The 12,737-nt window shown below is 34.5% G+C and overlaps 1 protein-coding gene across 1 annotated transcript in view; it reads right to left on the bottom strand.

Annotated features, from left to right (window-relative positions):
• Positions 1-527: 527 nt before the first annotated feature.
• The window catches only part of dock1 (dedicator of cytokinesis 1), an 870,017-nt gene continuing 857,807 nt past the window's right edge, over positions 528-12,737 (bottom strand). Inside the window, exons 49-52 of the mRNA XM_051924023.1 lie at positions 11,866-12,061; positions 8,447-8,606; positions 2,316-2,458; positions 528-1,352 (exon numbers count right to left, since the gene is read on the bottom strand). Of these exons, the coding sequence (XP_051779983.1) occupies positions 1,257-1,352; positions 2,316-2,458; positions 8,447-8,606; positions 11,866-12,061 (595 nt within the window). The 3' untranslated portion in view covers positions 528-1,256. The remainder of the gene's footprint in view (positions 1,353-2,315; positions 2,459-8,446; positions 8,607-11,865; positions 12,062-12,737) is intronic.

The raw sequence follows: 12,737 nt of genomic DNA, 5'->3' as shown, positions 1-12,737 counted from the left end.
GGGAGAAACAGTTCCCATTTTTAAAAGCAAGCCAGGAAAGTTCATATTTCCAGCAGCCTGTCTCTGGATGCTGCCTTGCTCAACAGAAACAAACATGAATAGAATTCACTCCCCCTGCTCAGCACTGACCTGCAGCTCTGTCGTCTACCAGTGTGATCCAAACAGATGTTTGAATTGAAGCAAAGTTTCTCCTTGTCAGCAGCTGGATGTTTTTGAGGCTGTAAGAACTCACAACTTGTGAATAAACATCATATGCTAAGCGCTTTTGAGAGTACTGGTTTAAATCTGCCCATGCGTGAAGGCCCCATAATAAAAGCATATATCAATTTTATAAGGGCAAAGCATAGTGCCAATGGAACTCCAGTTAGGCTTCACTGATCTTAAAGAAAGAAAAAAAAATTGTAATTCTATTGGAAAGTAATGATTTATTGATTATTGAACAATTTATAATTAGAAACCTTCCCAAAGAACTTAGACGTGAAAAATAAATATCATTGAACCTCACTTAAAAAAGGAAACAATGTGACTTAAAAAAAATGCATAAACTTTTTTATTTCTCAGTCAGTAGTGATTTTTAAAACTATCCTATTTCATAGTTACAGATTAAAAGTGTGGATCATATAAAATGATAACACCAAGTGAGAACAGTGAAAGCTAAGTTAGTCAGACTCTCTCCCCAATGTCCCATATATTCTAACCTGTTAAATACCATTTATAAAAGTCATCTGCTGTTTGCTAGTAGTTTACAGTCCCTGTTGCTTGAAAATGTAAAGGCCCTTTTTATAGCTTTGAGGTTATATCACTTACACATTATTGTATTAGTAGGATAAAAATCGGCATCATAAAATATATTTAAAAAACATAAAATCATATTTACAAACCTCTGTACACAATGATTAAGCAAGAACAGAGTAGCAATTCAATAAAATTCAATTCTCCATTACCAGGTCATTCATTACAGTACTAAAGGTTTACCCAAAAGACAGTGTTGGAAGCAAACAATAACTCATTTAGTACAGCACGCTTATGCTTCAATGTTTTAGCATTAGTTAGCATTCACTACTCAGCAGCTAAGGACTGTCTAATATTCTGGGCAGAAAGAAGAAACTCCAACCTGCAACAGAATTACCAGCAAAAAAAAAATAAAAAAAAAATTGTGCAGGCCCAAATGAGGTAATCCTTTTAAAACAAATGATGCAATTAAAAAAGGAGAAAAAAATAATACACCAAATGGTTTGTGATTTCTCCACTTGCTCTCACTGTACAATTCCAGAGTCAACAGACGTTTGCTTGCGGGTCGTTTTAGGAGGTGGAGGAGGTGGCGTCTTGCTTGGTAGTGGAGGTGGTAAGTGCTGAAAATGTAACGTGAAATACAATGTCATTTTAATTTTTATATTTATAAATATAAACAAATCGAAATATCCTAATGTTAAAGCCAACATTCAGAAAACTATTTGAATGAATTTAATATTCTACAAAACACATAGGATTTAATAATAAGATGCTATTTAAAAGAGATGAGCCAAGTAAGTAGTTTGGTTATCAAACAATTCCATACACTTAATTAAATTTGGCCATTCATATTCTCATTTTTCATCTTAATCAGCACAGCTTAAAGACTTGAAGTTCCTTAAATTACAGTAAAGCATGCAGACAGGTGAACACGGGCTCAAATCTACTTGGAGAACCCTGTCTCTCTATTTTTTTAACCATCTAGCACAAAACACTATACTCATAATAGTGTTATTTTCATTAATATTGCAAATGCATTCTAGACAATTAAATACATTGCAGGACAATGACAATGATATTTTTACTCTACTCTTTCATTTGTTTTGCTAAACATTTTTTCAAATTTTCTTCATTATTTTTACAAATTATATATTGCAGTCACTGGAAAAGGAGTCTGATTATCTAGATTTACAAATGAGATTGGTTTAGTTTTAAAAATAATTGTTTGCTTTGTAGCTCTAAAGAGAAAATAACTGACTAAGCAGTACAAAATGTTTTCAAGGAGTTGTAATTAATCAGGTAGTTAACAAAAGAAGTGGTTTAAGTTCATTTAGTTCTAAATAACCACAACACCATATAAGTGGTTATTATTTCTTATTCCTGTTGCTTTAAACATTTTATTCAAGTCGTGCACTGCCTTCCTAACATAAAATGCAGAAAAAAAGCAGTTGCTCTTCCTACAGCATTTATGTCCTAAACTAGCACTGTAAAATCTTAAAACTGTACAAGGGTGTATCCCAATTGGACAATTTGTGAAGTCATATAAGGTGCAGTTTACCTATTAAAAAGGAAATCTTCCTTACCCTGTGATGTAGGGGAGGTGGTGGAGGTGTGGTCGGACTTGCCAAGTCTTGATTATCCATAATATTTCCATAATCTGCAGTGCTACCTTTAACAGGGAGAGGGGGTGGGACATCTGGTTTGCTCGTGCCATTTAGCTCAAAGTCTGTGACCAAAAAAACATCCAAAAATTAAAAAAAATAAATACATAAAGATGTACTGCATGATAAATGCTGTAATCTTGTGAAATAGTAACATTGTTAGCCCAAAGTGGTTGAGAAAAAAAAAATGCAGCAGTTCCTACCTTTGATGACATGCTGCTTTTTGTCAATACACTTATTTAAACTTCTTGAGCACTGATGAAATCGTCTGGAGCAGCGCACTGGTTGACTGGAATTGTAATCCCCACACCTACGTTTTCCACAAAGTTTTACTTATGGGTGAGTATAATATATATATATATATATATATATATAAATATATATATATATACATATACACACACACACTGTATATTAAATGCCTTTCTTACTGGATCAGTTGAAAAAATTGGCTAATCTTACTGCCGAAGCACCTGGCAAGCACTTAAGCCTTACAGCACACTTGCCAAACACTTCATTTATAAGCGCTGACAAACTTTAATTCTTTCACTTCATTTGCATATACTGGGTACACCCCAGTTCCCCATGCGATTGCTGTCAGAATGTGTGGCAAAAACAGAATGCAGTGTGTTAGAATATCCCACTCACTAGAGCAGAGTTAATGACAAATATCAACAAATTAAAAAAAAAACAAAACACGTCGGTTAATTTTCTTTTTTCTACAATGTCACCAAATTTCAATCAAATCCATTGAGGCATTTTTGAGATTTCGGAGTATTTAGATTTTCTATTTTGGTGGGGGTTTACCCCTAAAAAAATGATATACTGAAATGTTCTTTCTTAGTGGATTCCCACTGCCTTAGATGTACCATCTTGCCACATTTCAGATTTTCAGCTAAACAGTAAAATCTTATCTCTCTATATATAAAATCCTAAGCATAAAAGTGCAATGATTTTGTGCAACTATTTTATGTGACCTTTTTATGTGACGTTTTAAATTGGGCTTATTTAAAAACCTACATATGTATGTTTGGTATCGTTCTTTACAGAATGTATCGAACTTTAATGTGATGTTGTTAGATTTTGTGATTCTTATTCTGTTTTTAAATTAGAAACTAAAAAATATCAAGAACTCACGTCCCGTGAGACCAGACTATGTGCCAAGAGATTTGACCACGCCTGGGGCCAGAAATAAAAGACAAAGAGTAGATGACAAAGTAGAACGTTGTAGAGACAAGGCAGTGAGACAAAAGGACAGCTGCTGTGCAGGCTTGAAAATGTTCGAAGTGCCACATGAGATGCAGATCACGCGGCACGGCAGCGGCAGAAGAGTGAAGTGGCTGGCGTGTAGCGCAGGGTGGGGGGGTTGGTGAGTGCAGTGAGCAGGGGGCGAACCCCGTGGTGTGTGTATATATGATATGTGTGTGTGTGTGTGTGTGTGTGTATATATATATATATATATATATATATATATATATGTCATATGAAAAAGAATGGGAACTCCTCTTAATTCTTTGGATTTTTGTTTATCGCTGGCTGAGCTTTCAAAGTAGCAACTTCCTTTTAATATATGACATGCCTTATGGAAACAGTAGTATTTCAGCAGTGACATTAAGTTTATTGGATTAACAGAAAATATGCAATATGCATCATAACAAAATTAGACAGGTGCATAAATTTGGGCACCCCAACAGAGATATGACATCAATACTTGGTTGAGTCTCCTTTTGCAAATATAACAGCCTCTAGATGCCTCCTATAGCCTTTGATGAGTGTCTGGATTCTGGATGGAGGTGTTTCTGACCATTCTTCCATACAAAATCTCTCCAGTTCAGTTAAATTTGATGGCTGCCGAGCATGAACAGCCTGCTTCAAATCATCCCATAGATTTTCGATGATATTCAAGTCAGGGGACTGTGACGGCCATTCCAGAACATTGTACTTCTCCCTCTGCATGAATCGCTTTGTAGATTTCGAACTGTGTTTTGGGTCATTGTCTTGTTGGAATATCCAACCCCTGCGTAACTTCAACTTTGTGACTGATGCTTGAACATTACCCTGAAGAATTTGTTGATATTGGGTTGAGTTCATCCAACACTCGACTTTAACAAGGGCCCCAGTCCATGAACTAGCCACGCAGCCCCACAGCATGATGGAACCTCCACCAAATTTGACAGTAGGTAGCAAGTGTTTTTCTTGGAAAGCGGTGTTCTTCTTCCGCCATGCAAAGTGCTTTTTGTTATGACCAAATAACTCAATTTGTGTCTCATCAGTCCAAAGCACTTTGTTCCAAAAATGAATCTGGCTTGTCTAAATGAGCATTTGCATACAACAAGCGACTCTGTTTGTGGCGTGAGTGCAGAAAGGGCTTCTTTCTCATCACCCTGCCATACAGATGTTCTTTGTGCAAATTGCGCTGAATTGTAGAACGATGTGCAGATACACCATCTGCAGCAAGATGTTCTTGCAGGTCTTTGGAGGTGATCTGTGGGTTGTCTGTAACTATTCTCACAATCCTGCGCATATGCTGCTCCTGTATTTTTCTTGGCCTGCCAGACCTGGGTTTAATAGCAACTGTGCCTGTGGCCTTCCATTTCCTGATTACATTCCTTCCAGCGGAAACTGACCGTTTAAACCTCCGAGATAGCTTTTTGCAGCCTTCGCTTAAACCATGATACTGAACAGTCTTTGTTTTCAGATCTTTTGAGTGTTGCTTTGAGGATCCCATGCTATCACTCTTCAGAGGAGAGTCAAAGGGAAGCACAACTTGCAATTGACCACATTAAATACCTTTTCTCATGATTGGACACACCTGTCTATGAAGTTCAAGGCTTAACAAGCTAATCCAACCAATTTGGTGTTGCAAGTAATCAGTATTGAGCAGGTGCATGCATTCAAATCGGCAAAATTACAAGGGGACCCAAATTTTTGCACAGCCAGTTTTTCACATTTGATTTAATTTCATACAACTAAATACTACTTCACTAAAAATCTTTGTTTGGAAAACACCCCAGTACTCAGATGTTCATATGAAATGAAAGACATACCACTGTTATCTTTTTTGTTGAAAGTAAATTATTATGCAGGCTGAGATATATATATTTACACTATGTTGCAATGTTTTTAACAACTATTTATTGTATTTCAGTTTTCTTTTTACTCTGATATTTTCTTCATACAGCTACTTTATCACATACAATATAATAATACAATGTAAAATTATATCTCTTATACAATATCACTCTTCTTTATTTCAGATATTTCTTCTACCAATTAATCATTCTTCCCACGCAGCCAAAAAAAAAAAAAAAAAAAACATTAAAAAGGCTGTGACTATTCTCACTATTAAAAGTGAACAGCTATGTGCATTAAAATAACGAATAAGATTTGAATAGAATGTTTTTTTTTTTTCCAGTTCCAAATAACAAGCATGTCCCAAAGTCTCTGCAACTCCCAGAATGGGATAGAATTCTTCAAGGCAACAAAATTTGTCAAGCTACAAATTGAAGACATCAACTACACTGTCTGAGTTTCCATTTTCCCCAGTGTAACTCTAAAAAGGGCCCTGAGTGGGTACAGAGCTATTTCCACATCAAGCGCATGAAAAAAAAAAAAAAAAAAAAATCAACAGATGTGGCAAGAACCCATTAATGTCTTTGTAAAGCACCATGTCAGGTCCCTGCTGCTTTTTAATGCACATGATGAAGCGCATTGGACTTTGTTTGCCATGGGATTACTCTGAAATAGATCGGGAAGGAAGCTGAATGTTTTTTTTTTCTTTTACCTTGACTGAATACTACTACTGTACTTTTGAACTGATCTTGTGAATGTGTCTTTGACTGAAGTGTGAGTTAGTGTGTGTGTTTTGCTACCTTATATAAAGGAGGAAAGTGGCAAAAATGGACTTGGGTTACTCACAGTTGTGTCTGATCCTGGACAACTGAGTTTGAAGAAATAACTATGCTGCTTGAAATTGTGTTAATCAAGGTCTAGTATAGACTAAAGAAAAGTGGATTCTTTATTTAGATTGTCATTCCTTTCATTGTCCAAGAATGGCACACACAATCTTACGCACATCTTAAGACATTGAAACATACATTTTCTTCCAAACCTTAATAATAAATCGCTCTTTACGACTGAAAAAGCTAAATTCCAATAATTCACTGGAACTGGATAAGATTTAGAGACCTCCTTACTGACCACATACATGAATCCTTTGATCTTCTATGCCTCCAATACAGGCTTCATGAAACACACTACTTTTTATATACAAGCAATAAACTTTGCTTCAAGCAGTTTGCTCAGGATTCGAATCTTTCACCAGCATCTATGTTTAAATATATACTGTATTTTAGCCATTAATGGTGAAGATATTAGCTGCTCTGTTGGGCCCTTGAGCAAGGCCCTTAACCTGCAATTGCTGAGCGCTTTGAGTTCTGAGAAAAGTGCTATATAAATGCAAAGAATTATTATTATTATTAGATGTATTTGCAGACTTTATCAATTGATTTTATGGTGCTACCCAGTGGATGCTCTTTGGCAACAATAAGAAGGGAAATGATTCATTATATCTCAGACAAGGAAGGAAATTCAATTATTCAAACTATAAATTTTCTTTATTCCATGTAAAGCATGAAGTAATCAAGCTTTAAACTGTATTTAACACACAAGATTAAAAATTTCCAAAATAAATCAGGAAAAAAACTGCAAATAATTTCATTATGCACCCAAATTGTTTTATGTTTTGGTATTATCCAATGCTAATACCATGTTGATGAACATATTTGATTATGTGTCAGACAGTGATGGAATCACAACTATTCCTGAGCTAATAAAAGTATTACTTGGTGTAACACTAAATAAAAGTATAAAAAAGATTATATAACTATAAATCTATTGTAATCGCCTGTACTGAATTGCTTGTTCACTTAATTGCTTAGCATGAAAAGCAATATATATTACTTTAGTCTAGAAAAAAATCACTTAAATGATTGCTACCACTTGTTTCCATTATAATAGCATACAGTATGATCATGCCTTCACAACTGCATAAGGAACAGATCAGAGCAGATTATTATGGGTAAAATAATGAATAAGTAACCATGATGCACAAGTACAGTGATTTACTCAGACTGTGGTGCTAGGTGAATACAATTTTTACCAGACATTCTATATTCCTTTTTAAAACTGACACTCACTGTACCCCTGCAAAAACAGTACTTTCTTATTCTCAAAAACCACTATCAACAGACCACTTTTAAGTATAATGATTTTGCAGATTAAACCTTACAAGAAATTTAAATAAAAAATATAAGTCACTTTTATGTTATTTCTGCTGCATCAGGGTTACTGATGCATTCACGAATAATTGTTGGGATTAATCTTCTATTTTGCTTATTCTAAATTTAAGTGGTACTCTGCTTTCTCATTCCTAACTAATTGAAACAGTCCCCTTCTCCATTAAATGTTTGTTATTCCTATTCCTGATTTTTAAAACTCCATGTTCTACTTGAATTGTTTTATTATATGGCTACCAAAAAATGTGTTACCCTTCAGGTTAAAATCTTGAATTAGTAAATGTTAAGTGTCTATCCTTCTATGACTTAATTTGCTAATAAATGTAAAATGTTTCCTCGATATTAGTTCTATGCATTCTCACCTAAAAATCTATTTATGTTAAATACAGTTAATGTTAGAATTGCTTTATTGAGAGTGCACATCTTAACTTCCCCAAACTGTTAACCCTGCTATCAATAATTTAAGGCTGAGATGTGCTCTTGCAGGAGACCTAACAGTTTGCACTTTTCACACATGCTATTGAGCTACAGCTTCCTGAACTGCCTGTTGGACAATCTGTGCTACTGTGCAGTGGAAACTGGGAATAAATATCCATGGCTTTCAAAAAAATAAATTTTTTTCTTTTTATTCTGTAACAGATTCCATTATGGGCCGAATTTTATTTGGAGGAATTAATAAAGCAGCTTCTAAACACCTTAATATTTAGTAGGTGGCTGTAGGAGCTATGACATATAATATTGCTAAGGCACACTTACTTGAGTCAAGTTGCATGCTGAAAGTAAGCTTTGGTCTTGGAGTAACAGGTGGTGGTCCAGAAGAAGAGGTTGTATTTGCTGGAGAAACTGAAATACGCCTATTTTCTGACATTGCATTGATAACTTGGCTCTTTGGCCTTTGGGGTCTTAAAGGACTGATCTGAAAAGAAAAATGTTACCTATGAATCAGCACACTTTTAACACAAGAAAAACACAAAGGTTAAAAAAAACAAACAAAAAAAAATACCTCAGGGTTCACATATTTTGTTCAATGTCATTAGTGTTTAGAGCATAAAAATGGGTAAGAACTTTTAAATTCTAAAACTGCATGAATATATCATTTTAGTTGTAAGATACAGAAGAGAAAATGCTATTACGTAGTCTGGTATGATTTTTAAAATGACCTAAAGTTCCCTGTAATTTACCATGCAGAAAAGGCACATTGGCATTCAGGGCTAATTAGAATCTAAATTAACTCAGCTGTTGTTGTCTTAAAAAGAAGCATTAGGAAAATCAAAAAAGGCAGCAGCAGTTCAGAGAGAAGCCTGGAGGAGATGCATAAGTAAATGGGTGTCTAATGGTAGTAAGCTAGGAGCTGTGACACACATACAGTAACCTCCCAGTAGCAGGCTTCATGAAACACATCTTTATTGCTAACTGTATCAAAAAGTGAAACTGTCAGAATTACCAGGATTACACATTGAAAAATTTGTTTGTGAACTGTCATGTACAGAGTTAAATGTCTTTAATGGAAATACAACATTTAAACCTAACATGAAGGACATGACTGCCTGCCTGTCAACCTGCAAAGTCACAAAACAGATATTTAACACTGTATTGAAATTGCTACATCAAAAGCTGGACAGTGAAAATATTTAAATAAAGAAAACAAAATTGTTATTTCAATAAGATTCCTGTAAATGTTGAACATTTCAAGGAAATTTATAACCTGATGTAAGAAAGTTATACAGTAAAGTTGATAAGGCGCTCAATGCTGCATATATATTAGCACATAAAACAGCAGTTTCATGAAATTTATGACGGAGAACGTTGTCTTAATTCTTTTTTACAATTCAAGGAAGGAAACCACTTTTCCATGGATGCTGTGACTACAGTTTTGAGAAAGAACCTTGTGTCCAAGATGAAAAGTTTCCAAAATGTTCAAAAAAAATTTCAATTTTATTGGAGAATTACTTAAATTACTTAAAATAAGTACCCTTACAATGATATTATGTTGGCTTGAGAAGAACTTGAAGGGACAGAAAGCTGAAAATGCTGTTAATCGTGTGAAACCTTTGAAGAAACTGAACAATGGATGGACAATTTCTCACAGCAAATAGCGACACCTTTTACTTGAAAAATAAATAATATTTGGCCACTGTTTCAATAGCCATTTTAACAATAAAGATTAGATTGCGTGTGAAATGTAAAATTTTTAGCTTTTAAAAATCTAGCAAAATTTCAAAAAGGTTAATGATTTTAGATCTTCGACATTATTATAACTGACAGTGTCAGTTTTAGACTATTGCTTAATACAGATATTTCCAACTGATGTGTTTCAAGAAGAAAATCACTACTTCTTACTAATCTTAGTAAGAGTTTAAAGAAGGTGCCATTGCACAAAAATACACTATTGACAAAAAGGATTGAAAAATGTCCAAATACAGAGACATCAACTTCCACAAGAGCTCAAACTGCACTAAAATATATTCTGGATTTCACAAAAAAAAGAGAAAACAGCACATACTTTTGTAAATCAACAATTTCAGAGGAATATTGCTAAAAACAAAGAATGGATTGATTTAAAGAAAGTTGAGCAAAGTGGTGAATATGTCTGAAATCACTATGTTTTAAAAAAATAACTAAGTAATACTTTGAGTACATCCATTTTTTTTTTGTTTTGTTTTCCTAACATGTGAAAAGCTTTGTTTTTTAATATTATGCATAACTTTCAAAAACTCGATGGAACAGTGATTATCAGTGCTACAATACAGCTAGAGAGTTCTGGGTCCCAATCCAGACTTGGCAGTTGCCTGGTATCAGTGTCCATATTGGCTTTCGCTCAACATTCTAAAGAGAAGTTTGTTAGGTCAACCGGTCAAGTCTGAGCATCCATGAGCTACTCAATAGACCTTGCATCGAATGCTACTGGAACAGAGGCAGCTACAGCCCATACATAACCTTGATCCAGAGAAGAGGATTATAAAATGGATTGACAAATGTTGCACTCTTAATGTATACTATGTATATATGAATAGAATGGATGCTATATGAACTACTATCACATTAATGTGGAGTGGGAACTATTAATGCTAGTTACAAAAATATGTTGCTGCTCTGTACTAGTGATTGTGTCTATGGAAAATTAATAAATTGTCTAAATATAACACTGACCATGTACAGTCTTCTGAATTATCCATTTCTAAAATTTGTGTTGTCAGACTAATTTTGGAGTTTGTCGGTGAAACTGTACTATATATCAGCATTTGTATACTACAGCTTTTTGTCCTATGCAGCTAATGTAACACTACAAATGATTTTGGTCACACTAAGGGGTCATGTTACGTTGTATTTACATTGTATATCTGGTAATATTAAATATAAGTATAGTCTCTAAAGGTTTAATTTTACCACTAGAAGCTAGGGAAATAAGGTGGAGAAAAATAAAGGACATAGCTGGAAGAAAGCCAAATTGAATGTGTAGATTTTAAACCACCAAAAGCAACTTTCAGATCGCCAAAAGATCACTCAAACTCGCTTCAGTGCTGATCAATATATCTTCTTTTTCTATTTAAACTATCTCCAAATCACGTAAGTGAGAAAATCTCTGTCGTTGCAAACTGTTATTACAATATATTTTCAAATGGACATGAAGCTGTGATACATTCAAGACATTTCAAAAACATTTCTAGATTGATTTTTGCTTGTTTCGTCACAGTGGTTGTATTAGATAGATTTTAAAAAGTTTATAAATAGACAAAGATTCCCATGCAGAGGAAACAATTTAATGACTGGTCCTCCTTATACGGCAGTTTACTTTATTTAATTCCAGTTACCACATATTTCCTAATGATTGCTTAGATATTACACAAATGCAAGGAAGCATATTCGGGATCACGCTCAACCCATAAAAAATGGTACGACGTGTATGTGTATGTTATCTACTTCAGTTAATCCACTGCAGGTATTTTAAGTTTAATTATTTAGCAACTGCTTTACAGTGGAGATCACACTGAATTCTACTGCTAAAATACAGATGAATACAGGACGACAAGTGTCCAAGCATTCAGTAGCATATTTCTGAGGACAAACTGCATGAATGACCTTGAGAGCTTGTGAGCATAACAATTGGCTGCTCATCACACACAACTTGAGCATCACCTGTTAAGAATTTAAATAACACTGCACTGTTCACATACCGTTTCAGAAAGGATTACAGCCTCAGTGGGCTGCAAGGAGATCTCTGTAGCTTTAAACTCCTTGTCAAATATCTCCTGGTGTTTACTGTTCCTCTTCTCCTTCTTCTTTTCTTTCTTATCTTTTTCAAAATCATCTTTGTCCAGTTTGTCCTGTGACTTAGAGTGCTTTTTTGGTAAAAGAGGTTCCAGCACAAATCTATGGATTTATTAAAGGAAAAAAGAAAAGAATACCATAAAGTAAAGGGATACCCAGCTAGACAGCCAAAATCATATTAATGACTATACATGGCAATCATGTGCCTATGTAAATTTAGAAAATGTAACACAATATATTTATTGATAAAATATACTTACGAACATAAAACTAGTGGCTAATGCAGCTCAACAATTCTAATTCAATAAATAACTAGATCCTTACTTGAACCATTACATTTAACAAATCTGCAATGGTTTTCTTTCATTTTCTTTTCAATATATACCTGGATAAACACTATGAGGAACACCAAAATAATTAGTGTTTGAATCTGTTAACAGGGAAAGGGTCATGGTGGCTAATGTTATACTGCTACCAACATCTGACTTTTTGCAGTAAGTGATCCCCATAACATTTACCAGGGAAGTTATCAGGAACCACCTAATCAAGGCAGTAATTTTGGATGTCTAAAGAAAATCCATGAGAAGGAGCAATCACTGTGGTTCTCTTCTCAGAGAATACATGGTAAGCCTGGATTATAAATATTTTAGAAAATATGACTGACCATTGTAAGTTCTCACTGAGTTTACCTGGAACAAGTAATGGTTTTATCAGGCTTAAAATATCAGTCAACTGTGTTTCTAAGTCATCAACAAATAAATCAGTTCATTGGTTACAC

Source organism: Erpetoichthys calabaricus, chromosome 2, assembly GCF_900747795.2.
Source record: "Erpetoichthys calabaricus chromosome 2, fErpCal1.3, whole genome shotgun sequence".
Classification (NCBI taxonomy): domain Eukaryota; kingdom Metazoa; phylum Chordata; class Cladistia; order Polypteriformes; family Polypteridae; genus Erpetoichthys; species Erpetoichthys calabaricus.
This window is presented reverse-complemented; position numbering and strand designations above follow the sequence as displayed.